This window comes from Panthera tigris, chromosome D4, assembly GCF_018350195.1.
Source record: "Panthera tigris isolate Pti1 chromosome D4, P.tigris_Pti1_mat1.1, whole genome shotgun sequence".
NCBI lineage: Eukaryota > Metazoa > Chordata > Mammalia > Carnivora > Felidae > Panthera > Panthera tigris.
In genome coordinates this window covers 92,098,453-92,125,850 of record NC_056672.1, presented here as the reverse complement: position 1 = coordinate 92,125,850, position 27,398 = coordinate 92,098,453, and the positions used below count along the sequence as shown (strand labels likewise).

The following is a 27,398-nucleotide window of genomic DNA, read 5'->3' as shown; positions in this document are numbered from 1 at the left end:
GTCCGTGCGTGCACTGTGCGTGTCCTGTTTGTGGTCTGTTTGTGCTCTGTGCGTGTCCGTGCGTGCCCTGTGCGTGTCCGTGCGTGTTCCCTGCGTGCTCTGTGCGTGTCCGTGCGTGCTCTGTGCGTGTCCTGTTTGTGGTCTGTTTGTGCTCTGTGCATGTTCCCTGCGTGCTCTGTGCGTGTCCGTGCGGGCTAACTACGCTCCGACGGTCCCGTGAGGTTAGCTCTTTCTACCCCTGTTCTGCTAATGAGAATAGCGCCGCTCGGCAAGAAAGTGCAGCCAGCTTGGGGCTCGCTCAGCCAGGGCTCCCGGCAGGCGGGGAGGACTTGAGCCCAGCCAGGGCGGGGGGGCCTGAGCACCTCCTGCCTCCGTTTGACCATTGTGAGTCAGACGTTGTGAGCCGCCAGCTTGCTGCTGGCTGATACGCCGGCCCGGTGGCCGCAGGCCCCTCTTGCAGGACCCGATTGGCACCGCAGCCCCTCTGAGATGCCAGCAAGGGTTTTAACCTCCGCTCAGGAAGGCCCGGCCTGGCGTGGGGTCCTGCCGCCGGGGCGGAGAGCATCGGGCTGTGGGGGAAGAGGGAAGTCACCAGAGAGAGGTCTGCACACTGACGAGCCACCCAGGTGGAGTATGAGGAGCAGGGCGGAGAACCAGTGCCCGGCCACCTGTCTGCCTCCCCCTCCCCCACGCAGTAGGCTTTGGCGCCCCACCCAAGGGGGACGTCCTGCAGGTGGCTGCGTGCCCTGCGAACACCTGCCGGGGAAATGACTCCCCGGAGCTGGTGCTCCATCGAGGAGGGCTACGGGAGCACCTTTCTCCTCCCTGGGCTCCCCTGGCCACACACACCCCCAAACTCTGCATCCTGCACGGTTTTCTTCCTGGGCCTCTGAACCGAGGGGTTTCAGGACCGAATGCAGCCGTCGTCAGGTCTGTGCGCACCGCGACACCAGGTCTGGAGGACGCCGACCTCCTCCACCCGAGGCTCGTCTCCAACAAGGATTGAGGCCCAGCAAGCACACCCCAACTCACGCCTTGCTCCGCCAGCCGCCTCGACTCCTGCCCGCCTGGGTGGCTGAGGGCCGTGTCACGGAGACATGGCCACACAGAGCGGCTCCCCGTGCCCCAGACCCGCCCCTGCCTCCCCTGCGTCGGGGAACATCAGCTCAGCCTCTGGGCGGCTCAGGCCCAACCACCTCGGACCCCTCCTCGTCACCTCTCTCGAACCCACGTGCTCCCCGCTGCCCTCCTGGTCCGACCCCCTTCTCCCCAAGTTACTACAGCGGCCTTGAAGCTGGGCTCCCTGTCTCCCTACCTCCCAGTGCCCCTGCCCGGGTCTGTCACGGCACAGCAGCACAGAGATGGCTCGGAACGTGTTAGATCACATCACCCCTCTGCTCGGGTCCCCCAGTCTCCCTCCCACACAGAACTTGAGCCCAAGTCTTTGCGATGGCCACGACCTGGGTCCCCACCCCACGCTCACCCCTACCTGGTCCCCGTGCAGCGCCAGCATCCTGACTCCACTCCAGCCACACCGGTTTCTGCATGGGCCCTCCAACTGCTGGCCTCCTTCTGCCCCAGGGACTTTGCACCTGCTGTTCCCAGTACCTGTACGCCTTCTCCACCACGCCCCCCCAAACCCCCCTTGTCTCTGAGACTACTTACTTCCTTTGAGTCTCTGCCAGTCATACCTGGAGCCTGGGCCTTCCCGACCCTCCCATATAAAAGAGCCACATGGGCCACTGCCAGCCAGCTCCCCCGACCCAACCCTGGGGCTAATGCTAATCCACTCCTGACATTCACAACCCCTTCTCCCCTGCCCGCACGGGTACAGGCTCCCCGTCTTGCCCACCACCCTGGCCCTGGCCCAATGGGATGCCCGGCACAGGTCAGGTGACAGTACCTATCTGCAGCATGTGGGAGCCTGAGGGGTGCTGTGCCCCCGTTGATGAGGGGCCGGGGCCCCTGCCCACCTGCCTGAGTTTGGGTGCCTCCTTCCTGCCCGTGGACTGTCAGGAGTACCCAGTCAGCAGGAAGGGAAGCGGCAGGCAGGGGACCTCAGGGTCAGAGCCCAGGCCAGGACTGCTGGCCTGCGAACAGCCCCATAAGCGATGGAGCAGGAGAGCGGCATTTCCCCCCTAGATGTGCGCAGGGGCCTGTCCTCTCGGCGAGAGCGGGGAGCTCCGGGCCGGGCCCGTGCAGGGACCGCGGGGGGAGGGTGTCCGCCCCCCACTTCTGCCTGTTGGTACGACGTCGAAAAGCCCTTTGCTGCCGTGGCATTTGCATCCTCTCGGGAGGAAGCCTCTTTCAGCGTCCAAAGAGGAGTTTACTGGGGCCCAAAGGAACCGACTGACCGCAGGTCCCTAACCCTGCCTCAGAAGCTGCCCCAGGTGGGCTCTTCCCCGGCCACCGCCGCCACGGGGAGGGCTTTCCCGTGAGCGCCCGGCGGTCCCAGCATGGCAGAGTCAGGGAAGACCCCAGGCCTGACCCCGGGGTAGCTGCCAGCAAAGTGGCGAGGCTCCGATTCCACCCCACCCGAGGGAAGATCCGGGAGAGGCCCCGGCCGCCTGGTCTGGGGCCACACGCCAGCAGCCCACAAAGCATCCCTTTGTCGGGATCCTGCTCCCTGCCGACTGGGCGGTGCAGGGGGGCCCGACAGCCCCGGCTGTCCCCTCGCGGCCAGGGTTTGAGTGGGGCCCCCAGTCTCACCCCGGACTCCGGGATCTCAGCGGGGGCAGAGGCCAGCCACGCCGCAGACCCCCGCCCCCAGATCTGCAGTCAGGCCTCCAGTTTTAGCCGGTGGGTGTTTGCCCGCCCATCCCCCATCCCCAGTTTGGGATTCAAATGGAGGCCACCACCCCTTTTAACATTAAACACTCCAACCCGATCCTGTAGCTCGCACCCTCCAGGAAGCCTGCCCAGGACCCCAGGGTGGCGCCGCGGAGCCTTTGAGGGGAGCCGGGATCCACGGGAAGGGGTGGGGGTGGTGGGGCAAGAGCTGCCCACACCTCGTGGCCGTCCTGGGCCATAGGGCATAGGACACCAGGCAGGGACCCCACGGACCCAGGCCACCCTTCCTGCCAAAGCCCAACACAGGCCATCTGGAGGGCAGTGGCCGACCTTAAACACAGCCCACGCCCCTCCCCAGGAAACCACCTCGCCTTGGTTCCTGGCCCAGCTCCTGGAGATTGGGGGCGGATGGGGAGCTGAGGGCCTGCCCCCAGGGAGCATTCTGTGCATTCCTGCTGGAGGAGGGGACAATGGAAGGTGCCAGCAGGTCGGGAGTCTCAGGGGCCTTTGCCCCTCCCCCAGACCCTCCTAGGAAGGGGCTGGCAGCCAAACTTACCTGGAGGTCTGCCAGCTTGGCCTGTCACATACCTTCCTGGTCCCCCTGCCGTTTCTGTCCTTACCACGGCTACCCTGGAGGATCGGCGGGAACCCCCAGGAGACAACAGACCCTCCCCCCCGGGGGGCCCTCCACTCCCCCTTGGGGATGAACTGGGCTGCAAGGCACTTACATGGGCCTTGCACACAAGGGCACATGTGGTCACTGGCACCTCTTTTGGGGTGTCATTGCTGTGCTCAGAAGCCCAGCGTGGCGTGCAGGCCGCGGTGGCTCCTGGCTCGAGCTGCCTGGCACCCCTCACCCACCGCCAGGTCCACGTCAGGAGGCACTGGCCCACACCGAACGGGGACCAGGCTTGCTCTGCAGCGGATCTGGCAGCAGAGTCCCGGGGTCCCGGCCCCGCAGAGAAGGCCTGGCCAGGGCCTCATTCTCTGCTCAGTGAGTTCCCAGCAGGCCTGAGCAGCTGGCCTCTGCCTGCTCCCCGGCCTTGGTCCTCCTCCCACCCACCCACGCCCTCCTTGTAGCACACGGGCCACCGCCTGTGCTGGCTGATTTCCCCTGTGCCCACTGTCACAGGGCCTTTGCACCTGCAATCCCCCTGCCTGGGATACCTCCACTCTGTGTTGGCAAGTGAACTCGGATCGGTTCGTCCCTTAGGTGGTCTCCTCAGGTGCTCAGGGAAGCCATCCCGACCCCCCAGGTGGCTCTCGCAGGGTTGGGGCCCCTCAAGGCAGCCATAGGTATGGCTAATAGCACATGGGCTAATCGGGCCCCTACCCAGGGTGAAGAGCCACAGTTGCTGAGCTCCGGCAGCCTGGGAGGGTTGCGGGCCAGGCCCCTCGCCAAGGTGGGGGGGCAGGGGGCGAACAGGCTGGCTTGCCTGCCCCCAGAGCAGGAAGACCAGGTCATCCTTGAGCACAGCTGTGTGCCAGGCCTGGTGCTCGGCCACGGATGTGCTGGGGAGCAAGATGGGCCAGGGCTGCAGTCCTGGGGCTGCTGTACGAGCCAGGGGGACGGTCAGTTAAAAACGAAGCTAGAAAGTGCTGTGCGCACAGTGAGGTCCTTCACGCGGTAGGACAGCAGAGCGGGAGCCAGAAACCAGCCAGGGCGGCCACAGACTCACCTCCAGCTCTGCCCGCACGGACTGAAAGCGTTCGGCCGGGAAAGGTGCGCGGGTCTCCAGGATCAAACGTAGAATCGCACACAGTCCAGCGGGTCCCCTTGTGGGTACGAACCAACATTGCAAGCAGGGGCTCGGAGCGCTGTCTGCACCCCCACGTTCGTGGCACCCTTCCCAGCGGCCAAGGGGTGGAAACAACCCGTGTCCTTCGATGGGACCGCCGGATGTCGTCTTTCTTACAGCAGAATGGTGTTCAGATTCCGCTTACGGGAAATACCTAAAGGGTCACGCTGCTGGAGACAGGGCGCAGTGGGGGAGGGGGAGGGGGGGGAGGAGGCCCTGACCGCTGGGTTCTACGAGACCCACTGGGGACTCCCCTGGAGTCCCGGGAGGGCTGAGCTGGTGAGGACCCCAGGAGATGGAACCAGGGGGAGGGAGCAGGGCGGGAGGCCTGCTGGGGGGCAGTTTGGGGGAACGTGGCCTCTCGTGTGGGCTGCGTGAGCCCCTGGATAGTTCCCGCTGGAGTCAGAGGCCCCGGGAGTCAGACCAGATGTGGCCAGGGACCAGTGCGTGGGGATGCAGGGTCCCTGCCGTCACCTGTGCTCACCGCTGCCCCAAAGCCAGTGGTCTGTGAGCATCTGGCCACGCGGTCGAACTGCCCTCCACCAAAGACCTAGCGGCTCCCCGAGCCACGCTGCCAGCTTGGTCCTCCCCCACTTGCTACACCTCCTCCTGGGCTCCTGTCCTGCTGAACCACAATCTGCGTTGCGCTGCCCCCCGCCCCCACATGACCAGTGTGCACGTTAGGATCTGAGGTGCGCTGGTCCACACTGGGATCCGTGGGGAGCGCCGTCGGGCCCTGCCTGGCCTGCCCTCCACCCCCGTGGGCCCCGTGGGCCCCTGCCTGAGACCCACAGGCCCTGCTGGCTGCCAGCTGTGGACCCGGAGCCCTCGGGGATGGATGGAGGGGACGTGATGGCTCAGACCCCAGACTCCAGGGAGCACAGTCCCCAGGCAGGACCGCTGGACCTGGGGTCTGCACGTGCAGGCTCTTTCGCCAGGAGCTTTCACCCACTGTCAGGCAGCTAGAGGGCAGCTGGGCCCCTCAGATTCAAATCTGGGTCTGGTCCTGTGCGGAAAGCCGGGCGCTTGCTGGTCTGGAGGCACGGAAAGACTAAAGCCATTCAGCCAGAGATGGTGGCGCCAGCGCAGTGGGCCCGGGTGTGTCCACCAGCAGAGCTGGTGGGTTAGGAGGGGACACATCCGCTCTGCTCTCTTGCCCGCCGACCCGCTGGACCCTCCTCTCCATGCCCCGCTGCCTCTCCGAGGGCCGCTTCACCTTGTCTGCAGGGGTCGTGAGGTTTAAGTCCTCTGATGCGGTGACTCCTCTCCGTGCCTTCACCTAAAACCTCAGCGTGGGCTGCGGGCCGTCCCTCACCTTGGGGCTCCCCACTGAGCCCCAAGGCTGGGAGCAGAGTGGCCTCGAGGGGCACGCCTCCTCCGAGCCCCCAGCAGCCCTGCTCCTGGGCCCACCGCAGGCATGGCCTACCCCCGGACGGGCCCCTGGGGGTGGTGTGGAGCATGGCGGGGTGATGGGCCACCCCAGCTGTGGCTCCCACTCCTCCTTTCCCTCCACTGCCATTCTGGCTCGCAAGATATCCGAGTTCCCCGGCAAGGGGTCTCGGGCCTGCTCTCCGCTCAGACGGGCAGCACAGAGGAGGCCCCGGGCCTCTACGCTCCAAGCCCTGACACCCAGGTGACACGCCTCACGTAGACTCTCCGGGGCTCGGGAGGGCAGGGGGAGCCCATGACCCACAGCTAGCCATCGACCGGGAGGAGCTGGCAGGAGGGCCCATGGAGCGAGCCCCTGCAGTCACTCCATGTGGCTGTCCCAGGCAGGGTCCTCCTCACAACCTCGCCCCCCCCCCCCCGGAGGAGAAAGGGATGTGTGCTGTCCCTCGTCCCTGCCTGTGTGTGGCCATGCGGTCACGTGTCCCAGAATTGCCCTGTGGCCCGTGGGGTCCCCTCAGATGGCCACGGTCTGGGCTTCCCCAGGGAAAAAAGCCAAAAGTGACAGATGGGGGGTGGGGGGGCATCCCCTGCCCCTTGAGGACCCGACTGTCTGCTCTGGGTGGTGACTGGGGCTGCAAGGGAGACTGAATCCAGCCCTGCCCGGTGGACACCAGGGCCCTGGTCCCTGCTGGCCGTGGCCATCATCCTCGTCATCTGTCTTTTGTCCTGGAAAATTCTTCTTCTTTTTTTTTTTTTTCAATGTTTATTTATTTTGAGAGAGGGAGTGAGGAGCAGAGAGAGAGTGCGTGGATCAAAAGTCAGATGCTTGACCAACTGAGCCACCCAGGCGCCCCCGTCCTGGAGAATTCCGGGCGAGGCCCCGGTGGTTCGGATTCGGGCGCCCACATGAGGTGGTCAGCCTGGGGGAAGGGCCAGAGTGGGCCTTCCGGTCACCAGGTGTGGCCTTAGCTCAGGCCTGGCCTACGTGCTGGTGACACGTCCCCATGGCTGCTGGAACGCCTGCCCCACCGGGGAACTGCCACAGCCCTGTGTCCACTGGGTCCAGGTACCTCCTTGTTTTTTAAGTTTATTTATTTGAGAGAGAGAGAGAACGGCACATCGGGGGAGGCAGGAGCCAGGTCGAGAGTGTCTCCCCAGTGAACAGAAAGGGCGAAGGTGCTTGAGGGTGTGGGGTCCCGGCCCCCGCTGGTGGTGGGACCTGCCCCCTCCCCGCCCCCCACGCTCCACACCCGGCCCCAGCCAGGGCATCCTGGGCTGGGCGCGCCCGGCTCCAGACAGGCGTGTGAGCAGGGGCAGACCCTCTCCCTGACTCCCCTCCAAAGCGGCGCAGGGGAGGGGTTTCCCCTGGGCATTTCGCCAAAGGCCTGGACAGACGGCTGGGTTGACTCCTCTGGATCGTAGAAGCCACCTCTCCCAAACCCAGGCAGAGCAGGCTCGTTCTGGTCGGTCGGAGCTTGTAACTGAGGCACAGTAAGAACCAGAGGTTCCTAAACTTCCCCGAGGGGTCACGGCTTGTCAGCCTGCACCGCGGCCACCCTGGCAGAGACGGGCTTTTCCTCTGCTGGCACTGGCTTAGTCGGTGTCGGCACACAGACCCCGCTCCAGGCTGGAGGGGGGGGGCCCCGGCAGCTCGGCGCTGGGGCTGGGGCTCGCCCCCTCCGCTCGCTGGCTTGCTCGCCAACCCTGGGCCCCGCGGCTCCGCTGAGAGTGGGTCTTCAGGCGGCGGCTGGAGACTGCGGAGCTCGCCTGCCCCCCCCCCCCAGCTCCCCCAGCCTCTGCTTCCACTGGACCCTCTTCTGCAGCCGGACCAGCGCCCCGGGACCCTGCGGCCGGAGGGGGACTGCTGTGCACGGGGGCCATCTGAGGCCGCGCCCCACGGGGCCCGGGGACATCTGTGAGTCCTCGGAGGCGAGTTTGGATCCCTTACACAGAAGGAAACTGGGTGAGTATTTTGGTTCCGCGTCAGCGGCGGCGGACTTGGTGGCTCTCCGTGCACGTGAATTAGGGCAGCACCGTTTCGGCTTCTGCGCGCCTCCCCTCAGTTTAAATCGGATGCTCCCATCTCCTTCCTCTTTTGTCCTAAATTTCCACCGCTTTGTGCAGCTGCACAGCAGCTGTGGCTTCCTGCTCCCGAGAAGGCTGAGGCGCGGGGTGGCTTCGCGGACTCCCCTCCTCCCGGGAGGGACGGCGGAGCCTGGCCCGGTCACGCCAGGGCGGGCGCAGCAGCTGGGGGACAGTCTGTGCCTCCTGCAGGACACAGGTGAGGGCCGGGCACACACTGCCCGGAAGCGGGCCTCGGAGGCGCAGCCGGGGACGGCCAGGGAAGACCCGTGCGAGGGCACCGGGGGCCAGGTCCGAGGCGGCGGCTACCTGCCCAGGAGAGCTCGGCCAAAGGCAGACGCCCATCCCCACGGACGCTCCTGGAGGGAGACGCTCCGCCGCGGACACCGAGCTCGCAGAGCACGGAGTGACCCTGGACACAGTCGTGCAGAAAGCGTCAAGGGCCTACGGGCACGAGAACATGCCGTCCTCAGGGTCCACCCCGAGGTGAAGGTGTTAGGACGCGGGGCCTTGGGGAGCGGAGGGGGTCGTGGGGTGGAGCCTCAGGGGAGGGACTCCAGAGCTCCCTCGCGGCTCCCGCCCGGGAGGACACAGCGAGAAGTCTGCCGGTGCAGGATCCTGGCCTCGCAGCCTCCAGAGCCGTGGTCGTGGGGCCGTCGGTGGTGTTGGGTTATGGCCGCGGGGATGCCCTGAGATAGGACAGCGCTTCACCCCTGTTCGTCCATCCCACAGCTGTGCCAGCATGCCGCACCCCCGGAGGTCTGGCCACCTACCCCTGAGGTCAGGACCTGGAACACGTCTGGGCCACGAAGGGCCTTCCTGCCCTGTCCCAGGGCCATCTCATCTCCCTGACGCAGCCTCGGCCCCTGGCTTCCACACCTTCCCCAGAAGAGGGCCACCCAGAGCTCTGGCCCACCGGGGCGGTGTGGGGACGGACATCAGGAGTCCCCCACCTTCCCCTCTGCAGCTCCTGCCAGTGGGAAACACCTGCTCCGGCTACCCTCCCGCTGTGGGAAGAGCCTCGTGCAGCAGCAGCCCTGTCCCCTCCGGACTGTGAGTCCGGCCGCTCTGGCTTTCCTCTCCCCCATCTTGCAGGGAAAGCTGGTCCCGGAGGGGAGGGAACACGGCACAGCACAGCGTCCAAGAAACAAGGCCCTTCATGCGGGTCAGCTCAGGACCATCTGACCCAGACGCGGGAAGGGTTTCGGCTTTCTACAGCAGTCTGTTTTCAAGGCAGGGACACGGGGACAGTGGCCATGGGGGGCTCCCCTGGTCCCCTCGGAGAGCACCTGGGGGAAACACCGGTGCCGGTGGGCCGGGCCAGGACCTGTCCACCCTGCCCTGCTCGGTCTCTGGGTGAACAGAAAACACACCTGCACACAGGGGCACGCGCACGTGTGAGTGCACACGCACGCACACACACGCACACCCCAGCCACGCGGCGGGCCGAAGGGGCTGCACTGCTCTAAAATGCACACTCACCACACGCGTGGTGCTGAGCACGGGCTGGACCCACTCCAGGCTGTGTCATTGGCGGGACCCTCGCGCCACATCCGGGAGCCTGGAGCCGCGAACAGGGGGCAGGGCTAGTCGAGCACAAGTAATTCCCGTTACCCTTACGTCAGGCCGTCAGGCCGTGTTGTAAATAACGAACTCACATTCCATCACCCAAGGGCTGCCCCTGCCCCTGCCCTGTGCGGGAGGAGAGTTCTGGGGGTCCAGGCGGTGGGAGAATGGAGCAGGGGTGCGGCTGGGCCGCTGCAAAGACCTGGAAACGCACCACCTCTCTGCTCACCTGAGTTGGCAGGGCGTCAGGAGGGGGCCCCGGGTGCCTGGGGCCGGGGGACTCCCGGGGAGGACTCCTGACCCCAGTGAGGGCAGGCAGGTCGCCGTTCCCTGCCCTTCTGAGACCGCGGCACCCGGCGCAAAAGCCCCGAGGCCTCTTCTGGGTCCACCTGGAAGGAAAGGGCCCGCAGCCCCGGCCCGGCCTCCTGTGCCCCGGGGACCTGGACCCGGCCCCATGGTGGGGGCACCTCGCCGGCACCTCACAGGGGACGCACCGCCACCTGACTGCTCACTGCTCTTCTCCCCGTGACATCGCATCACCGTGGGCCTGGATTGATTGATCTCCGCATGAATATTCATGCGGCATTTCAGCCAGGACTAGGCATGAATATTCTCAGGAAGGGGACCGGATGGCGGTCAGCACGCTGATGCCCATGCGCTGGTCAGGCTTGCACATCAGCACATCGGCCGGTGGGCCCGTGGGCTTTTGTCTGAACACTCGCCCACGGATAGGACTGCCACGCAGAGGTCGGTGGGGTGCCCCAGGCCCTGCCCTGCCCAAACACACAGACCTCCCCACCCAGCGACCTAGCCTAGCCGCCCCCACCCCATCTTCCTGTGGCCTCCCCGCTGCCTTTCCAGACTCCTCCTGGGCCTCCAGGCCCACACCGGTCCCCACCCTGCCCCAGGTGTCTGCCCCCAGCCCGTGGCCCCCTCCTTGACAGGCATGCTGAGGAAGGGCCCGTCTCCGCTCAACCCCGTTCACAGGGCGCCAGCACCTTCCTGGCCTGGGGCCTGCCCTCAGTGCCCCGCCCCCCCAGCCACCTGCCACTCTGGGCTCCCCAGCACAGTTAGGAGCAAACCAGGCCCATGCTGGACCCTAGGAGGTTCCGGCTCGTGCCCCCCGGGCTCTGGCCCCAGCTGCCCCCCTCAGCTGGCCAGGCCGGAGCCAAGGACAGGCCAGCACTGCATCATGTCCCCGCCCAGGGCTGGGGAAGCGTCCCGCCCCAGGTCAGGGTGGTAGGTGAGCTGGTCGAACTGGCCAGAGCTGGAGGAAGTCTGGCCTGGCCTGGGCTCCTGTGAGGCCGCACGGGCCCAGGAGTGGGGCTCTGCCCTCTCTTGGACAAGGGCGCGCTCGCTTCCTGGGCCCAGGTAGCCCTGCTCACCGCGCACCCTCCTCTGCGGCAGGCCCTCCCCCAGCACCAGGCGCAGAGCCGGCCACACAACGAGCGCCACAGCAACCCTGCCAGAGGCCCCGTGTGACACAGCCGCCAGCAGGCCTGGGCACGCTGCCCGCGGGGGGGGGGGGGGGGGAGGAGGGGGGGGAGCGAGGGGGAGGGGCGCAGCCCAGGAGCCGCTGAATCAGCGGCTCCCTCCCGCCCTCCCTGTCCCCTCCGGGCAGGGATGCTGCTGAGGCAGGGCGCTCCCGCCTCTGGGAGCTGTCAGGGAGGCGGCAGCCCCCCGGGGCTGGGATTTCTGGAAAGTGGCTCCCGGGTGCAGAGCAGCGGGCCAGCCTCGAGGGGATGGGAGGAAAGGCCATCCTGGAGGAGCTGGCCCAGAGAGGCCCTTTCCTAACAGCACCGAGGGAGAAAGGAGAAGAAAGCTCGCTCCCTTCCCAGAAAGGGCTGAATCAGCACCGAACGCCCTGCCATGCGCCAGCTCCCTCGCCCAATCGCACGCTGGAAGCGACAGGGACCTCTCAAGGTCAGGGACCAGCCGTATCTGTGCAGGGAGCCCCAGCAGATCGCCCTGTCCTCCGCAGCAGCCCCCGGGGGAGGGGGTCACGCTCCGCTCCAGAAAGGGGCCGTGCCCACCCCAGCCGTCCTCCCAGGTGGGGCTGTGTCCTCCTCCCACCATGCAGCTGGCTGCCCCCCCCCCGCCCCGGGAAGGGGGTGCGGGGATGGGGAACGACACGGGGGACTGACTGCCCCTCGAGGTGCGACCTCCTCAGGGGCTGCCAGAAGTGCAGAGAGAGCATGAGGTGCCCGGTCGGCTGCGCCGGGGTCTGCACGGCACCCAGACTTTCTCAAATAAGCATCTGGTTTCCAGAAGCTCCCAAGTCACTGCCCCTCCTGGCCGCCATCCCCTCTGACAGCCCCTCACACCAGCCACGGAGGAGTCAGGCCCTGGGAGTCCCTCAGCAAAGGGACAGACTGGACAGCGAGCCTGAGTGCACAGGAGTGCCCAGAGGCTTCTCCTCCTGCGTCCCAGCACCTGGCTCTGGCCCACAGGGACCCAGCACCTGCGCCTTTGTTCAAGGAAAGTGCTTCCCCGGTTCCTCCTCGCCCCGCCCCCGCCCTGTGCCTCCCTTTGCTTCTGTCCTCACCCTGGCCTCCCTGCGACCTTGCCAACTGGACCATCCTCCTGCCTGGCTTCCCTCTCCCCCACACCCACTGCCTCCGGGCCAAGCCCCAGCCCCACCCCCCAGCTCTTGGGCAGGCCAGGTTCCCAAATCAAGGGCCCACTCGCCCCCACCTCCGTCCTGTCCCATCACCGGGGACAGCACTGCCACTGGCAGAACCTTCCAGATGCTCTCTGAGCCCATCTTCTCCCACCTGGAGTCCCGCATGAGCGCCAGGGGCCTCCCCTGCCCTCCCAGCTCACTGGCTCTGGGGTCTGGTCAGGCCAGCTCCGGCTCCGGGCATTTACCAGCATGGCCCTGGGACCTGTGCTCAGGCCAGGCTTCGTCTCCACTTGGCCCCGGCACCTGCCTCCTCGTGGCCCCCGGAAGCCTCCAGGCCTGTAGGTCGTTCCTTTCTTCTCGAAGATGCCGAGCCCACAATGAGCAGATGCTCTGCTCTGAAGAAGACATCTCAGCAGGAAGCCTGCTCTCCCCAGAAGCTGCCCTCACGGGTCACCGTCCCCAGCTGAGCCAGCCACCGCCTCACGTGGTGCCCCGGGGCCCGGACCACTGTGAGTGGCAGCTCCTTAACTGAAACCTTACATCCCTCCTGCTGTCCACCCGCCCGGGACCCTGCATGTTGTCCTCGAAGAGAGGGGCTGAGGGCAGGGGTGACTTCGGCCCCGAGGTGGGTGGGAGTTGGCGGGAAACCCCTCACTGGACGGCACCTCAAACCCCGAGGGCTCGCGCTCACCGAGCACCATCACAGCCTGCTTGGTCCGCTACCTGGGAGCCACGGCACCCGGGTCAGGCCTCAGCGTCCCGCGAGGCCGGTGGCCCAGCAGCGCCCCCACCACGCAGGCCTCGGGCGCCTGGGAAGACAGCACCCCCCCTGGCCTCAAACCAGGCGAGGCCCTGAGGCCCCGGGAAGGCCGGCGTCCTGAGGCTCGGCGTGCTGGGGACCACGCCTACAGGTGCACGCCCGGCCTGGCCCCAAGGGCCGCCCGAGGCGGGACAAACGCCACCTCCTGAGCAGCCTCTGCCACTCTCGGGGATGTTACCAGCTCTGCCATCGAAGGCTACCCCCCACGTGACTTGGATTGTTTTCTTCTGAGAAAACCCTCCGTTCCACAAGATTCCAGAGGCCGCAGAGAACGGCCTCTGCGTGGCACTTTCTGGCTGCCACGGCAGCTTGGAGGGATGCTGCCCTCGTCGGTGACCTGGGAGAAGTCAGACACGGGCGTCCCTGCACAGAAGCCAGGAAACCCTGACAAGCTGAGGGCGCTAAGTAATCAGGCGTCTGTCATCTTTCCGAGTGTTTTGGTCACTTACGCTTTTTTCTCAGTAGCCTCCACACCCAACGTGGGGCCTGAACTCCCCACCCTGAGATCTGAGACGCGCATGCTCTGCGGGCTGGGCCGGTCGGGCGCCCCACGTGCTTTTGGTTAAACAAGAACCACGACTTTAGTTTTCAGCCAGGGTTCTCTCCGCACACACGTATCTTCCCCTGAAGTGGAACCCACGCTGCGCTCACTCCTGTGACCTGTTCCCACTCACCGCACGGGCGTCTCCTCGCCCTGTAAGGACCCTTCACGCCCGTCTGCTGGTGGGAGTCGGCCCTCGTGGACCCGGCCAGGGCCCCCCGCCAGCGCTGCCACTGTCCCTGCCATCCCGACCGGGTCCCCAGGACTTCGAGGTCAAGGTGGGCCCGCCAAAGCCCACCACGCCTGTCCCTCCCCTGGCATCACAGGTGACCGCTTCAACACGTTCCCAGTGTTACTCGTGACAGACGCCATCTGCGACGTTTTCGGTTGGTTACATCCTTAAAAAATAAAATCAGATTTTGAGCTTTAAACAATCACTCCGTCAACACGTTAAAAAAATAAGTTTAATGCAGGTGGCTCATTTCAATAAAGAATTTAACAGGCACTCGAGACGCGGAGTATCTTTGTGTTCAGTGCGCCACCCCCTCGCACGGCCGGACCCCTCCTGCCGTCCTGACTTCGCGGACACGTGCCCACCCCACCGACGGGAGCTCTGGGGGAATCCGAGCCAATTAACACGAAACAAAACTTTGAGGAAACAGCATGACTTAGTGCAAAAGATTCTGTGGCGCTGAGCAGCGGCGTGCACGCAGGTCAGCTCCCCGCCTGCCGTCCGGGAACTAAGAGAACTGCGAACCAGGAGCCTTCGGGCCGCCCTCGGGTCGGCGACCTGGAAGCTGCAAGTCAGAGCGCGGTTCGCCGCCGAGCGCCCTTCGCCTTCTCCACCTGACTTGGGGGCTCTCTTCCAGTGGGACCCAACCGTCCGACAGCTCCCTACCGCCGCCACCGGACTGCCCGGCCAGGCAGGGTCAAAGGGGCGCTGCCCACGCCCGGGGGTGGGGGTGGGGACAAGCTAGGGTGAAGCGTGGGTCTGTCACTCCCTAGTATGGGGCCGTGTCCTGTCCCTGGTCTCTGCCTGTTGCCCCAGCACGATTATTCAAAGCGCCTTCTCACCTGCCCAGAGACCCACGGTGACTACTGAGCCCCCAGGCCACTCTGTCCTCCTCCGACAGAGAAGCCCAAGGCCAGGGGTCCGGGCAACACATGGGCCCCCGCTGGACTACCAGCCCTTTGTTCTCTCCCGCCCCCCGTGCATTTCTGCCTTTCACTCCACAGCTGCTCTGGCGGCCACCAGGGCAGGAGCACGGGGCTGAACGTCCCTGGCTTAGAGGCCCGGCCCTGGGGCACACGCATAACTCTGAGAGGTGCTTTTTACACAGAAGCTTTGCTTGTGCTTCTGCGGTGCCCGCTCAGGCCGTGCTGCACCTCCTCGAGACCTCTGACGTCAGCTCCGTGCACGTGCGGTTCCCTTCCAGCCACCCCTCCGAGGAAGAGAAGCCAGAGCCCCTCCCCCAGCAAGCAAGGAGTTAAGCTGCCTCCTCAGAAATCCACACTTGAAGAGGCTGTGGCATCCAACCTGACGTCAACAAACCGGCCGAAGAAGACGAACCTGCCCCGGACCCAGCACTGCCCAGGGCCGGCCCCTGATCTAGGGAAGCTGCCAAGGCCGCCTGCACCCCCACGGGACTGCATCTAAGCAAACCAACAAGACCCTGAAGCCTGGCCTGGGACGCAGGACCCCCTACGCCTCTCAGGGTCGCAGACGCAGAGTGTGCGAGCCGTGCCCGGATTCGGTGGCCCAGGGCAGAGGGAACAGCCTCGTGGCAGTGCGGTACCTCAGCACGCTGAGCCCGACGCTCCCCTGAGGCTGGGGCAGGGGCTGGGGGTTCGCGGGAAGGGGGCCGGCGGCTGGCCAGGACGGACTCGCACACCCCGGCCCACGCCTGTGTGCCGGACAGGCAGCAGGGACGCACAGGCTCCCCCGGGGCAGACGGGGCCAACGGGGCCCACCCTGGCAGCGCGGGGGCCGGAAGTACAGGCTGGCGGCCACGGGCGCTGTACCGACGCGGGCACACCAGGAGGATCGGGGCGGAAATCCGGCAGCAGAGGGGGCACCGGCGTCCCCTTCGCGGCGCAGCCTCAGCCCCCCTCCCCCACGGGCTGGGGGCGGGGCGGACGCCGCGGCCGACCCCCATCCGTGAGCCGGCTTGGGAAGAACAAGGACCTGACCTACCCCGTCGAGGAGAACGCGGCCACAGGCGCACCCACCGCCGCCGGTCGGGCCAGAGAAACCCCAGAGCCAGGCCCGCCGCTGCCCCTCACATGTCCACGAAGACCATGAAGCACCAGCCCAGGCCCCCAACCAGCAGCACGGTTACTCGGATCCCGTAGATGAGCAGCTCGTTCAGGAGGCGGAAGTCGACGCGCCGGCGGCCAAGCAGCAGCAGCAGCACCGACAGCTTGAGCTGGAAGCGCAGCAGGACGCGCACGCCCAGGTACTGCAGGCAGAAGAGGGCGGCCAGCGCGCCCCACAGCGTGGCCGTGAACAGGCTGCAGCTAAAGTACAGCAGGAAGCGGATGAAGCCGTAGAGCCAGCGCGCCCGGATGTAGACGTCGAAGTTGTTGTACTTAGTGCGCGCCGGGCGGGAGGTGCGCGCCGGCCCGCAGGCTGCGTGCAGGCAGGTGGTGTGCGGGCCGTGGAAGGAGCGCACCCGCCGCGGGATGGGCATGACCGGCATTGGGGCCCGGGCGGTGGTGCTAGCTTGTGGCAGCGGTGGTGTCCGGGCAGTGGTCAGCATAGGCGTCATGGGCACCTAGGCCTGGAAGCCAGCAGCTGAGCCCTGGGGGAGGCGGTGGCCTGCAGGAAAGCGACAAAGAGGAGCCGGGTCAGCCCCGGGACGATGTGAGCAGGTGCATCCGTTCTGGGAAAGCAGCCAGCCCTGGGGCCGCAGCGGAACTGAGTCTAGGTCAGGGGGATCTGCTGGGGCTGGGGTGGGGGGGGGGGGGGAGTGTTGCTCTTTCCACAGGCACTACTGGGGACATTTCACGGGGACACAGACGGATGAGTTCGCCTCAGCAACTTGACAGGCCAAGTGCTGCAGACAGCGGGTTGCGGGGCTCCGAGGTCACCTGCCGGGCCTGAACCCTGGCGCGGTCACCCACTACGAGCAAGCTGGAGCGGTTTACGTCACCCTCCCATCCCTGCTCTGCAAAGCAGGGATGCTCGCTGCGCTGCGCTCCCCGGGGTGCTGGGGGTTAGCTGGTGGCCGTGCCCGGCAGGCGGAGGACAGCTGACTGCCAGTGGTGCCATCACAGGCCCACAGGTTGGGCGCAAGGAAAGGAGAACTAAATACCAAGTGGCTCTCTGGTAACTGCCACTCACAGGTCGCCTAAATAACTTGTGGGTGGAAAAACATGCAAGTACAGGACGTGTGAGACCGGGGCGGCCAGGTTGGTTGCGGGCTCGGGAGACACATCACACGGGGGCCCTGCCGCGGGGACGCGGGGTCTGCGCTGAGGGTCGCGGAGGCGGCGGCCGGGCGCGCCCAGCCCTTCCCGCAGGCTTGGCCAGAACCTGGTCCCGCGCCTCCGGGCGGCTCCGCGCGGCTCGCCTCGGCCGGGCCTCGTCCGCAGGGTCCCCGCCCGCTCCCTGCTCGTCGCGGGGACGCGCCCGCCGCCGCCCCCACGCACGGTCCTCCAGCGTCGGCGCCGCGGGCTTCCGGGGCGGGCGAGGACCGGCGGGGACCCGGCACGCGGCGGCCGCCCGCCACCCCGGGGCAGGCCCGCCCGCCGCTCACCAGGTGCCCTCTCCGCGCCGGCGTCGGGGGAGGCCGGCGGTGCGGGCGGCCGGGCCGGCGGGTCCCCCCGGCACGAGGGGCTGCAGGAGCAGGGCGGCCGCATCATGGTGCCGAGGGCGCGGCGACTGCGGGTCCCGGCCGCTCACGCGTCCCCGCCCGAGGGCGCCCCGGAGGGCCCGGGGCTCGCGCGCCCGGCGGCCGGCAGCGTTTGGCCCAGCGTGGGAGCCGTAGCGCCGTCCCTCCGCGGCCACCGTAGGGCTTCCCTCCCACCCCTCCGCCCGTGCCGACACCGAAGGCGCCTCCCTTCCCCCTGCTCGGGCCGACTGCGAGCGGCCGGAACGCGGCCCTTCCCCAGGGCGTGCGTGCTTACGTGCCTGCGTGCGCGCGCGGCCCTTAACGTTGCCGACCGAACCCTCGCACCGCGTACGCCGCCGGCGGCTCGCTCTGTCTTGCGCAGGCGCAGATCGTGGGCGGCTCCTCCGCGCACGCGCCGCGGTGCCCGAGGCGGCTGGCAGTGTGCAGGCGCGCGCCCGCGGGGGCTGGGCTGCGAGCGGCGCGCTCCTCGAGTTGCTGCTGAGGGTCCACGCTGGTCCCGCACCGGCCGCGGCCGTTCGCGTGTGCGACCCGCAGGGCTGCGGCCGGGCGGGGGGACGGGGACGGGGGGCGACTCCAGCCGCAGCCCTGGGCTTGCCCCTTCCTGGGACAATGAGGATGCAGTGCAGACTTAAGCGTTTCGACCCGACTGGGTGTCAGCGTCGCGGGGACACTGGGTGCCCCTAGAGTGTCCGAGTCCTCTCAAGCTTGGGGGTCTGCGGGCCACACGCTCGTGGACGCGGCTGTCTGTGCCACCGGGGGCTGGGCTTGGTCGCAGTTGTCTGTGGACGCTGATGGACACCTTCACGGTAGCTGCCGGTGGGCTGCCCTCCTCCAGGCTGGCCACCGGGCTCTCCCCATCCGCCGGCACCCCTGAAGTTAGCCTAACCCCAGCGCACTCACATCCCAGCTCTGACTCACTGGGCATGCGGTCCTGGTTCTCCGATCGCGCCCAGCTGGTGGGGAGGGTCTGGCAGGGTCAGGATGCGGAGCTGGTGGGGGGAGGCAGGTAGGCCTGAGGCCGGGAGAGGTTTGAAAAGTGCCCACAGCGCCTGTGAAGGGGCAGCGGGAGAAGATGGGAGAGAAGGGGGAGATGTTAAATATTTCTTGAAACGCGGCCTTTCTGTGGCCTGGGATTTTGCAGTGGCCCCTGCTCCACCCTCCACCCTGAGGTGGTGGTTTTCCTCTCCAGCCCCAGGTCCAGCCCTCTCCCCTTGGGACCCCCCCCCCCCAGGCCCCCTCCTGGGCTCTGTGAGGAAGCCCCATTGCTCTCATACATGACCTTTCCCTTCACACTTGCTTGTTCGGCTCCTCTGCTCCTTCTCCACCTGCCGAGCTCCTACTCACCCTTCAAGACCCCGGTCAAGTATCCTCTCCTCTGGAAGGTGCCTCCAACCACGTATCCCCCCTTCCCGGGCACCCCTTACCCCTCCTGAGTGTGAGTGGAGGGGATTTGTTTCCTCTCGACCATTCCTTTCTTCCATCCCCAAAGTTCCAGTTTGGTTTATAGACCTATGTCCCCCACTGGCTCGGTTTTCTTATCATGGCCCACGGTGAGACATTTCTATTTTGTGATCTAGTGGCCCACACACGTGTTTAAACAGCTCCAGGGGCGCCTGGAGTCTGTTAAGCGTCTGACTTCGGCTCAGGTCACGATCTCGCGGTTTGTGAGTTCGAGCCCCACGTCGGGCTCTGTGCTGACAGCTCGGAGCCTGGAACCTGCTTCGGATCCTGTGTCTCCCCTCTCTCTGTCCCTCCCCTGCTCACACTGTCTCTCTCTCTCAAAAATAAATAAACATTTTTTAAAAATTCAACAACTCTAGAAGCTTCACAGAATAGTACTCCGGACCACACAGTCTGATATGTTCTGTTGTTTCACTGCATCAGGATGCTGCTACCTTCTCAGCCGGTTGAGCATCTGGCTCAGGTCGTGATCTCACGGTTCGTGAGTTCGAGCCCAGCGTCGGGCTCTGTGCTGACAGCTCAGAGCCTGGAGCCTGCTTCGGATTCTGTGTCTCCCTCTCGTTTCTGCCCCTGCACCCCCCCCCGCTCTCTCTCTCTCTCTCAAAAATAAATAAACACTTAAAAAATGTAAGAAAAAGACGCTGCCACCTTGCCACTACAGGTACAGAGCCCTGAGGAGAGTGAGGATGGGCCTGTGTCCTCAGGGCCACCTCGGTGGCAGGGCCAGGGGAAGCCCCTGAACACCTGCTGTGTTTGTTTGCAGGCCCTTGTTTGGGGGTCCGGTGGGGATCCCAATCTTGCTCTCCATCCTGAGCATCCCCCTCCCGGCTGCAGCCCCGGGCCTCCCCATGGGGGTCAGAGCTGCAGCCGGTGGCCTGGCGCCACCTGCTGGGATGCTGCTGGGGTTGCCACAGAGCTGGCTGCCCAGATTGGGGTGGGGAGAGCTGGCAGAAAGGGTCTGAGTCCGTTGGAGGCTTCAGGGCAGGGCCACAAACCAGGGCGCCCCAGACCGAGCCTAACCATTTCTGTGTCGTCTGTGGCTGCTTTCCAGCTGCCGCGGCAGAACCGAGCGGCCCCCCGAGAAGAGAGCCAACGGCCCACAAACCTGAGGACCCCTACTCGTCGGCCTCTGTGAGGTTTGTTGAGCCCTGCTCCCCAGTTTAAACACGGGGAGGACGGCTGCCGTTCTCGGGTGGTGTTTTGACTTCCCAGGCCTCGGCAGGGGTCAAGCGTGACTTCAGGCTCACAGTAACAGCGATGTCATTTGCCGTGTGTCCTTCAGGGGGAAGGCTTCGTCTCGGGGATTCCAGGGAGATCGCGCCTCCCGTGGTCCAGTCAGAGGCCCGAGCAAGCCCCCCAGCTCACAGAGGGGCTCGACGGCCCCGGTCCCTCGCACACAGACGTGGGCTGGGACTCCGCCCCTTGGCTCCGGCTGCCTTATGACCAGATCCGAGCCCCAGGGACCCCACTTCCGGGGATGGGTCAGAGGCTGTGCGGCTTCCACCTCGATGTCCTGACGCCCCCTCCCCGCACCCACCTGCTGTGCTGGTGGACAGTGGGTCACATGGGGGGACCCGCAGGGGCCCTGTGACAGGCACGTGGGGGCATCTGAGGAGTTCGTGGGGAGGCCCTGTGGGTGGCTTCAGTGCCCCGCCCATCTGAGCCCAGCCTTCGTGTGTCCGGGGAAGGTACCAGGCCTGTGAGTGGAGGAGGCTCGTGTGATCACGTGGTGGTCACATGCGGGCCGTACAGGAAGCGCGTAAGGGAGGCAATTTGGAGGGTTCGTGGGGGGCACGTGGGTCTAATGTGGGGTGACATGGGGCTGTGTGGCAGGCACATGGGGTACGTGGGAGGTATGTGGGGACTGTGTGTGGGGCACGTGATGGTCACTGCCGAGCGCTTGTGGGGGTTGTGGGGTTCATGTGGGGGGCACGTAGGGGCTCGAGGGGGACTCACACCTGTGTGCCACATGTTGGGCGTGTGGGGGGCACGCGGAGGGCATTTGGGGAGGTCGCGTGGAGAGGCATCGTTGGGGGCCCCGGTGCCCTGCCGTGTGAGCCTCTGGCGGGGGCATCAGGCCTGTGAGTGAAGGTCGTTCAGGGCCTCGCCCTTTGGCTGACCTAGGCTTTCGCAGCTGAAACCCCAACGGCACAGGGCAGAGAAGCCCTGCGCGGGCGCTGTCCGGTCCCGGCCGCGGAGACCCTGCCACCGGAAGGAGATAGGTGCTGTTTTTCAGTACTAGACTCCGGCCGTCTCTTACACGCCCGAGGGGCTCGAGTGGGGCGACGTGTCGTTTCAAGTCCTTACAACCGACTTGAGAGGAAGTGCCCTTGCCTCCTGTTTACAGGAAGGATTTTGCTCATCAGGTCTGACGGCCGGGATGGATTCACCGCCCACAGGTGGCTTCCGTGTGCCACGCACGCCGAGCCACGTCCTCCCGACGCCCTGCGGACGTCGCTGTTTGAGGCGGCCCTCCAGCAGAGCCTCTGGCCGTCTGGCCCCTGGCAGTTTCCCTGCTGGTTTTGGTTGTAGAATCCCAGCCCACGTGGGGGCGGCAGGGTGCCCCGCTGACGGACCCCGGCCTGTCCCGTCCCTGCTGTGCCTCCTGCTCTACGTCGGTGATCCCGCACCCGATGCTCTTCTCATCAGGGTGGGCCCTGGGCTGGAGTCCCGGGGACCACCTGCCGGTCTGTCCCAAGGGCCGGTTGGACGCCCAGAGGTTGGTCACCCTAGAAACGCTAGGTGGCATTCACAGAGGCAGTGCGGCAGGGTGATCGGGACCCAGCCCGCCCAGGGTGGCCCCGGTTCCACGACTTTCTAGCTGTGGGCAAGGCGTCAGCCGCGCCCCCCCCCTCTGTCTCGTCCGTCAGGCGGTGGCGATCGGACACAGGCCTCGACCTTGCCCTGGGCGTAAAGCCGGTAGCTGGTGCCAGCTCTTGTGGAGTCAGCCTCCAGGGTGGCCGATCACCAGCCCGCAGCGGATAGGGCTGACCTGCGTGGCCAGGAGGGCAGGGCCGAGGTGACAGTGACGCCCCCATCTTGCTCTGTCCTGGGTCCCTCACGGGGAAGCTAAGTGATTTCGACACGGCCGTGTGCGAGCCCCGGAGGGAGGCCTCGGGAGGAACGAGCCCTGCCCCGCGCCGGCGTCTGGGACGTCCGGCCTCCAGGATGGGGGGGGATTCGCGGCTGTTGTTTGGGAGCCGAGGTCCGTGGGGCTTTGACCGGCCCCCTGGTGATCGAGCACATGTGCTTATCATCATGTTAAGCCATCGCGTCCTGGGGTCACTTGGGCAGCCAGGGTGGCGGGCACAGCTGTGAGGGGTGGCAGTGGCCAGGCCACGCCGAGCGCTTCCCTGTTAGTCACAGGAACCTGCGAAGGCTGCTGCTACTGTCCCCGTCTCGCAGGGGCTCAGGGGGCCAGCACCGGACTCAAGTCCTCATCGGCCTTAGGAGGGGCCGGCCTCGGACACAGTCCCTGTGCCGAGCTGGCCTGAACGCACACAGAAGCGTTCCTCTTTGGGTGTCGGCTCTCCGGCGGGCCAGAGCCGGGGAGACAGGCAGACGGGTCCTCTGTTCTCGGTGGGCTTGCTTCCTCCAGCAGTTAGGGAGAAGGGATGTGGTCTCACTCACCTGTCCTCCCCTCCTCACTGTCCCCGGGCTGGCCGGCTCTCTCCCGTCTTCCCAAGTCCGGGGCAGGCTTGAGCTGGGCATCAGTCTCACTGTGGCCAGGGCAGGGAGGCCCTCTGCCCGCAGGCCCCCATCCCACCCTCGGGCTGAAGCTCCTGAGGGCGGAAAACTGTTTCCTCCTGTGTCCCAGGTGCCTGGCACACAGCAGGGCCCGGTGTGGACTGGTCGGCTGGCGGACGAAAGTGCCTGGTTCGCGCTGAGCATTCCAAACCAGAGGCCTGGAGGCCTGGCGTCGTCTGGTGACAGCCATGGGCACGTAGGGCATTTAGCCCTCCCGGCTCCAGCCTGGGCCCCGTGCACACCGCCCTCGAGCAGGGCGACAGGGGGCTGCTGGAGGGAGGCGGGTTAGGCCGGGCGCTGGGGAAGCATGCAGGCCACCTCTGAGGACCTTGTGAGTGACGCGGGGGCCTGCCCAGGGCTGCTGGGTTATGGTTTATCGATGACACGGTTGCCCGGATGTCACAAGTGCCCTGGCCCCAAGCTACGAGAGGCGGCTGCCCCACATTCGGATGAATCTCTTCACCTTCCTAAGTGCTCAGCCTTCGTCTGCGAGCTGGGGAGGTAGTGTGGCCCCAGCGGCAAAGCCCTTAGCCGAGGCCAGGGCAGAATCCGTGCCCAATAAACGCCACGCCGCCACTGGGAAGCAGGTAAATGGCTGTGAACCAACACGGTCTTAGCGCGCAGACAGGGGCCCGGCCTCTCAGCGCAGTAAGGCAGAGGCCACGCAGCCCAGCTTCTCGGTGGCCCGCCCCCCTCCCTGGGCAGCAGGCCTTATGCCTGCTTACTTACTGGATGTGCCCTCCTAAAACCCAGGCCCAGGCCACGAAGGGGGCACCGGAGGCTCGCTTTCGAGGCTGGCGCTCACACGGGGCCCGGCCCCTTCCAGCCGCCGCATCCCCGGGCCCAGGCCGTATTTTCTCCTGTGCTAATTTCACAAAGACATGCTCCTACTCCTGTTGATTGAACAGTTCTGTGCTGACAGTGGAGAAGATTTGCTGCAGAGTTTATCATAACCCCAGAGCATGGGCGGTTTGTCTGGCTCTCAGGAGCTCGGGAGGGAGGCGGACATATTTTACGGCGTGCCAGGAAGACAGACAGACGCATTTATGTGTCACTTGTTGCGATACAAATGCTAACTTGTACTCCTTCCAAAACTTTTAATGAATTGTATATGTTCCGAGAGATTTATAGGGTGAGCGGAATGGCTCAAAATGTTACTTTTAACATATTTGTCACTTAGGCAACAGCACCAAAAAAAAATCTGGAAGATATTGCATTCAGAAATAAATCACAAATAGATGCATTTTAAAAGAGGTTTATTTTGGCCGTTAATGGTTGATGGGCCCCCCAGTGCAGGATTTAAAGTTAAATTATGCAAGATCAAAAACAAACCTTATAATACTTAATCAAACATGCATAAAACTGGCAGGTCCAATAAATTCTCCCAATTAACTTGCTTCAGATTGTGATTGCATTTGCTAATTTAATCAGCCCCAGAATAATCGGGAGGCCGGGAACTGATGAGTGAGTGAGGGTGTGCCCGCCGTGGGAGAGGAGCGGCTCGGAGCAGCGGGCAGGAGGGCCACCGAGAAAGGCGCTCTTTTCCGTGAGGCCAGCGATCCCCTCTTCTCGGCTCACAGAAGAAGAGCCTATCAGCCGGGCACCCGGCTCAACTCCCCTCGAGCGTGCGATTCTGGACGAGCCAGACCTGGGCATCACCATCTGGAACCAATTCCATTCTGGGTTTGCTTGACTCCAGGAGCCCCGTGCTCTCGTCAGCCGCGGACGCCAGCCCCTTCCAGAATGTGCTTGGAACGTTCTGTCCCGCTGCCTTTTCCCCTTGGAGCCTGCCCGTTCCAAACTGATTCTTTTTTTTTTTTTTTAAGGTTTATTTATTTATTCTGAGAGAGAGAGAGAGTGCGAGCAGGGGAGGGGCAGAGAGACGGGGGGGGAGAGAGAGAGAGAGAGAGAGAGAGAGAGAGAGAGAGAGAATCCTGAGCAGGCTCCACAGTGTCAGTGCAGAGCCCGACATGGAGCTCGAACCCACGAACTATGGGATCACGACCTGAGCTAAAACCAAGCGTCAGATGCTTAACCAACTGAGCCACCCTCATTCTTGATTAAATGAGGGTTTTGACTTAACTGCACTTTGTCCTTTTTCAGGGGTGGGGGGGTTGCACAGTGACAGGCAGACAGGGCAAGGAGGAGCCCACGCCCGCGCCCGGACATGCAGGGAGAGGCCGGTGTCTCCAGGCCTGGCCCCCGAGGTGGCACACAGCTGAACTCACTGAGCTGGCTCTGCTCTGCCAGGGAAAGTGTTTATTTTATTTAATTGTCAAAATAGAGTTTATGTTGCAAACCTGGCTTTGCCTTCTGCTTTTCCCCCCGCTTGACCTTAGTATAGAATGAACATTTTTCCACGCCCATGAACACTCTGCGTAAGTCTGGCGTGTAAGGGCCGCGTGGCGTTTATTCCGGCGGCCGGCGCCCCGTCATCTACCTCACCGTCCCCCTCCGACCGGACGTGTGTCGGGGCCAATTGTTGGCGGTTGTAAATAATGCCGTGATGAACATCCTGGGACGTGAATCTGTGGGCACACGCTTCGTGTTTCTTCTGGATGGATTGCTGGTGTGGGCTGACGCTTCGAGGCTCCGGACGGAGACCCTCCAGCCCCCTTGCTGCACAGATGACCCAGGGCCGAGCCCCTGCTGGGGGCTCCCTGCCGAGCTCTGCCCCCCCCCGCCCCCCCGTGCTGTCTCTGGTACAGACTCAATGTCCTGCGAACCCATCAAGGGAATGACACCTCCTGTTGTTTCCAAAACAAGCAGCAAAGAGTGTCCGTAGCACGGAGACAGGAGGCTGCCTCCTCGTCACCGTCACCGTCGAGGGGCAGGCTCCCGTCACCACCGGCGAGGGGCAGGCTCCACAGACTTCTGTGAGGAGGCCTCGGGGGATGTCACGCTCATCCTGGGGCCTCAGGGGCGTCTCCGGAAGGAAAGGCCCGAGGGCGCCCCAGCAGAAGCGGAGAGGGTGATGGTCTGTGACTCGCCCGACGACGGGCCCACTTGCTCGCGATGCCGCGTGCAGGTGCAGCTGGCCCCGGCCAGGGGACGCGGCCCGAGTCCAGCCTGTCCCCTGGAGGTCAGCTCACAGAGGCACCGAGTTAATCAAATCACAGACAGTGAAGCAGGGAAGCGTCACCCAGACTCGAAAAACCAATCCTGTGGGATCCACTCACAGGAGGCCCTGAAGGACTCGGGCCCACAGATACAGGTGGCGGGAGGACGGGGCGGGGAGGGGGTCCGTGTGTAACAGGACAGAGTCCTGATCACGTTCTGGGGACCGACAGAGGGGACAGCTGCACGACGGCGTGAATGTGCTTGGTGCCCCTGAAACGTACACGTCAAAACGGTTAAGGTGGTAAATGTTACAGGACAAACACTTCACCACAATACAAAGAAAGGGAGAGGTAGATAAAAACGTGCTCCTGACTGCTTGAACTTGAATGAAGAGCCCTGGAAGGCTGAGGGTGGGCGGAGCCTGGCAGGAGGGCCTCCTGGTGGTGGGGACGGAGGGGCTGCCCGTCCCGTGGACGGACGCGGAGTTGTGTCCAGGCCGCAGACTGACGAGCGCCCCAGCGCGCGGCCTCGTACGGGCACCTGCGGTGTTAATGCCTTTCAAATCATGATCTGTCCTCCGTCACACCCTGCCACCCTTCCAGAAGCTTCCTTCCCGTGGGTCCTCCTGCAGTATCTTCTCAAAGCCAAACCCGACCCACAGCCTCTAGAGGTTCTGCGGCTCAGCCACCACCCCCCCAGGAGACCTCAGCCCCAGGACACCCAGCTGCCAGGGTCCTCCTCTCCCGGCGTACGTCCCCTTGCGAAATTGTCCCTTTGATCCTTTAAGAGTCAGCTCAAGGCCCCTCCTCTTCCAGGAAGCCTTCCTGACCCCCAGGGCTGGGCCAAGTGGATGCCTTGACTACCCATCTCAGAACCTATCCCTGCAGGACTGCCTGCTGGGCACCAGCTCCTCTCGAGACTAGGGCCTGGGTCTGGTTGAGCTGTATGACCCTAAGCCCAGCACAGGGCCTGCCTGGCCAGGGTGAGCCGAAGTCAGCTTCTCGGAACCCCTAAAAGTGGCCTGCCTGACAGCGGTGTTTGTCCCAGGGTCCCAGGGGCACGACTGCTCAGCAGAACCCTCAGCCTTCCTTCCCAGCTGGGCTCCTTGAGGCCACGATGAGGTTGGTCTTGCCTCTGAGGTGCTCAGGTGGGGGGGTGGGGGTAGAGGCTGATGCAGTAGCCAAGCCCCCCTCCCCCCACCGCCCAGGGGACTGGGGAGCAGAGGGCCAGGCAGGAACCAGCTCTGGGCAGGCTGGAGGGCGAGTGAGGGCTCAGCCAGGCCCACGACCGGGGTGGGGGGTCTTCTAGGCAGTGGGCTTAGGAGGCTTTGGTCTTGGTGTGCAGGGAAGAGTGGGCAGGCTCGGTGGGGGCTGCTGGGGGTGACATGTGGCCACCACACCTGTGCTGGCCCTACTCGAGCTGCTGTGCCTCGGCATCACCCGCTGACCCAGCAGAGGGGGCAGTGTCACCGGGGGTCCCGGGCCTTCCCGCCCCTAGGGTTTTGGGGTTTCGTGGAAGGAAATCAACCGGGGTGAACCTTGGGAGGGACAGAACCTATGGAGGCAGGCTGCTGCTGAGGGACCCCCGACCCTGTCCAGGTTCCTGGCTGGCCAAGGCACCAGCCCAGGCCCAGGTGACGGCCACTTTGTCCTCGCGGGGTCCCCAG

At 65.2% G+C, this 27,398-nt stretch overlaps 1 protein-coding gene across 3 annotated transcripts; it reads right to left on the bottom strand.

The window, feature by feature from the left end:
- Positions 1–14,056: 14,056 nt before the first annotated feature.
- TMEM250 (transmembrane protein 250) lies at positions 14,057–17,878 on the bottom strand. Of its 3 annotated transcripts, none has more exons than XM_042964816.1 (2): positions 17,739–17,878; positions 14,057–16,428 (listed from the first exon to the last, which is right to left on the bottom strand). In XM_042964816.1, exon 2 carries the CDS (start codon positions 16,376–16,378, stop codon positions 15,890–15,892), a length of 489 nt encoding a protein of 162 aa, XP_042820750.1. In that variant the 5' UTR covers positions 16,379–16,428; positions 17,739–17,878; the 3' UTR covers positions 14,057–15,889. The 3 variants fall into 3 exon arrangements, with proteins under 3 accessions (XP_042820750.1, XP_042820751.1, XP_042820749.1); XM_042964817.1 differs by having other exon boundaries at positions 17,743–17,878; XM_042964815.1 differs by lacking the exon at positions 17,739–17,878 and adding an exon at positions 17,369–17,718.
- Between the last annotated feature and the right edge of the window lie 9,520 nt (positions 17,879–27,398).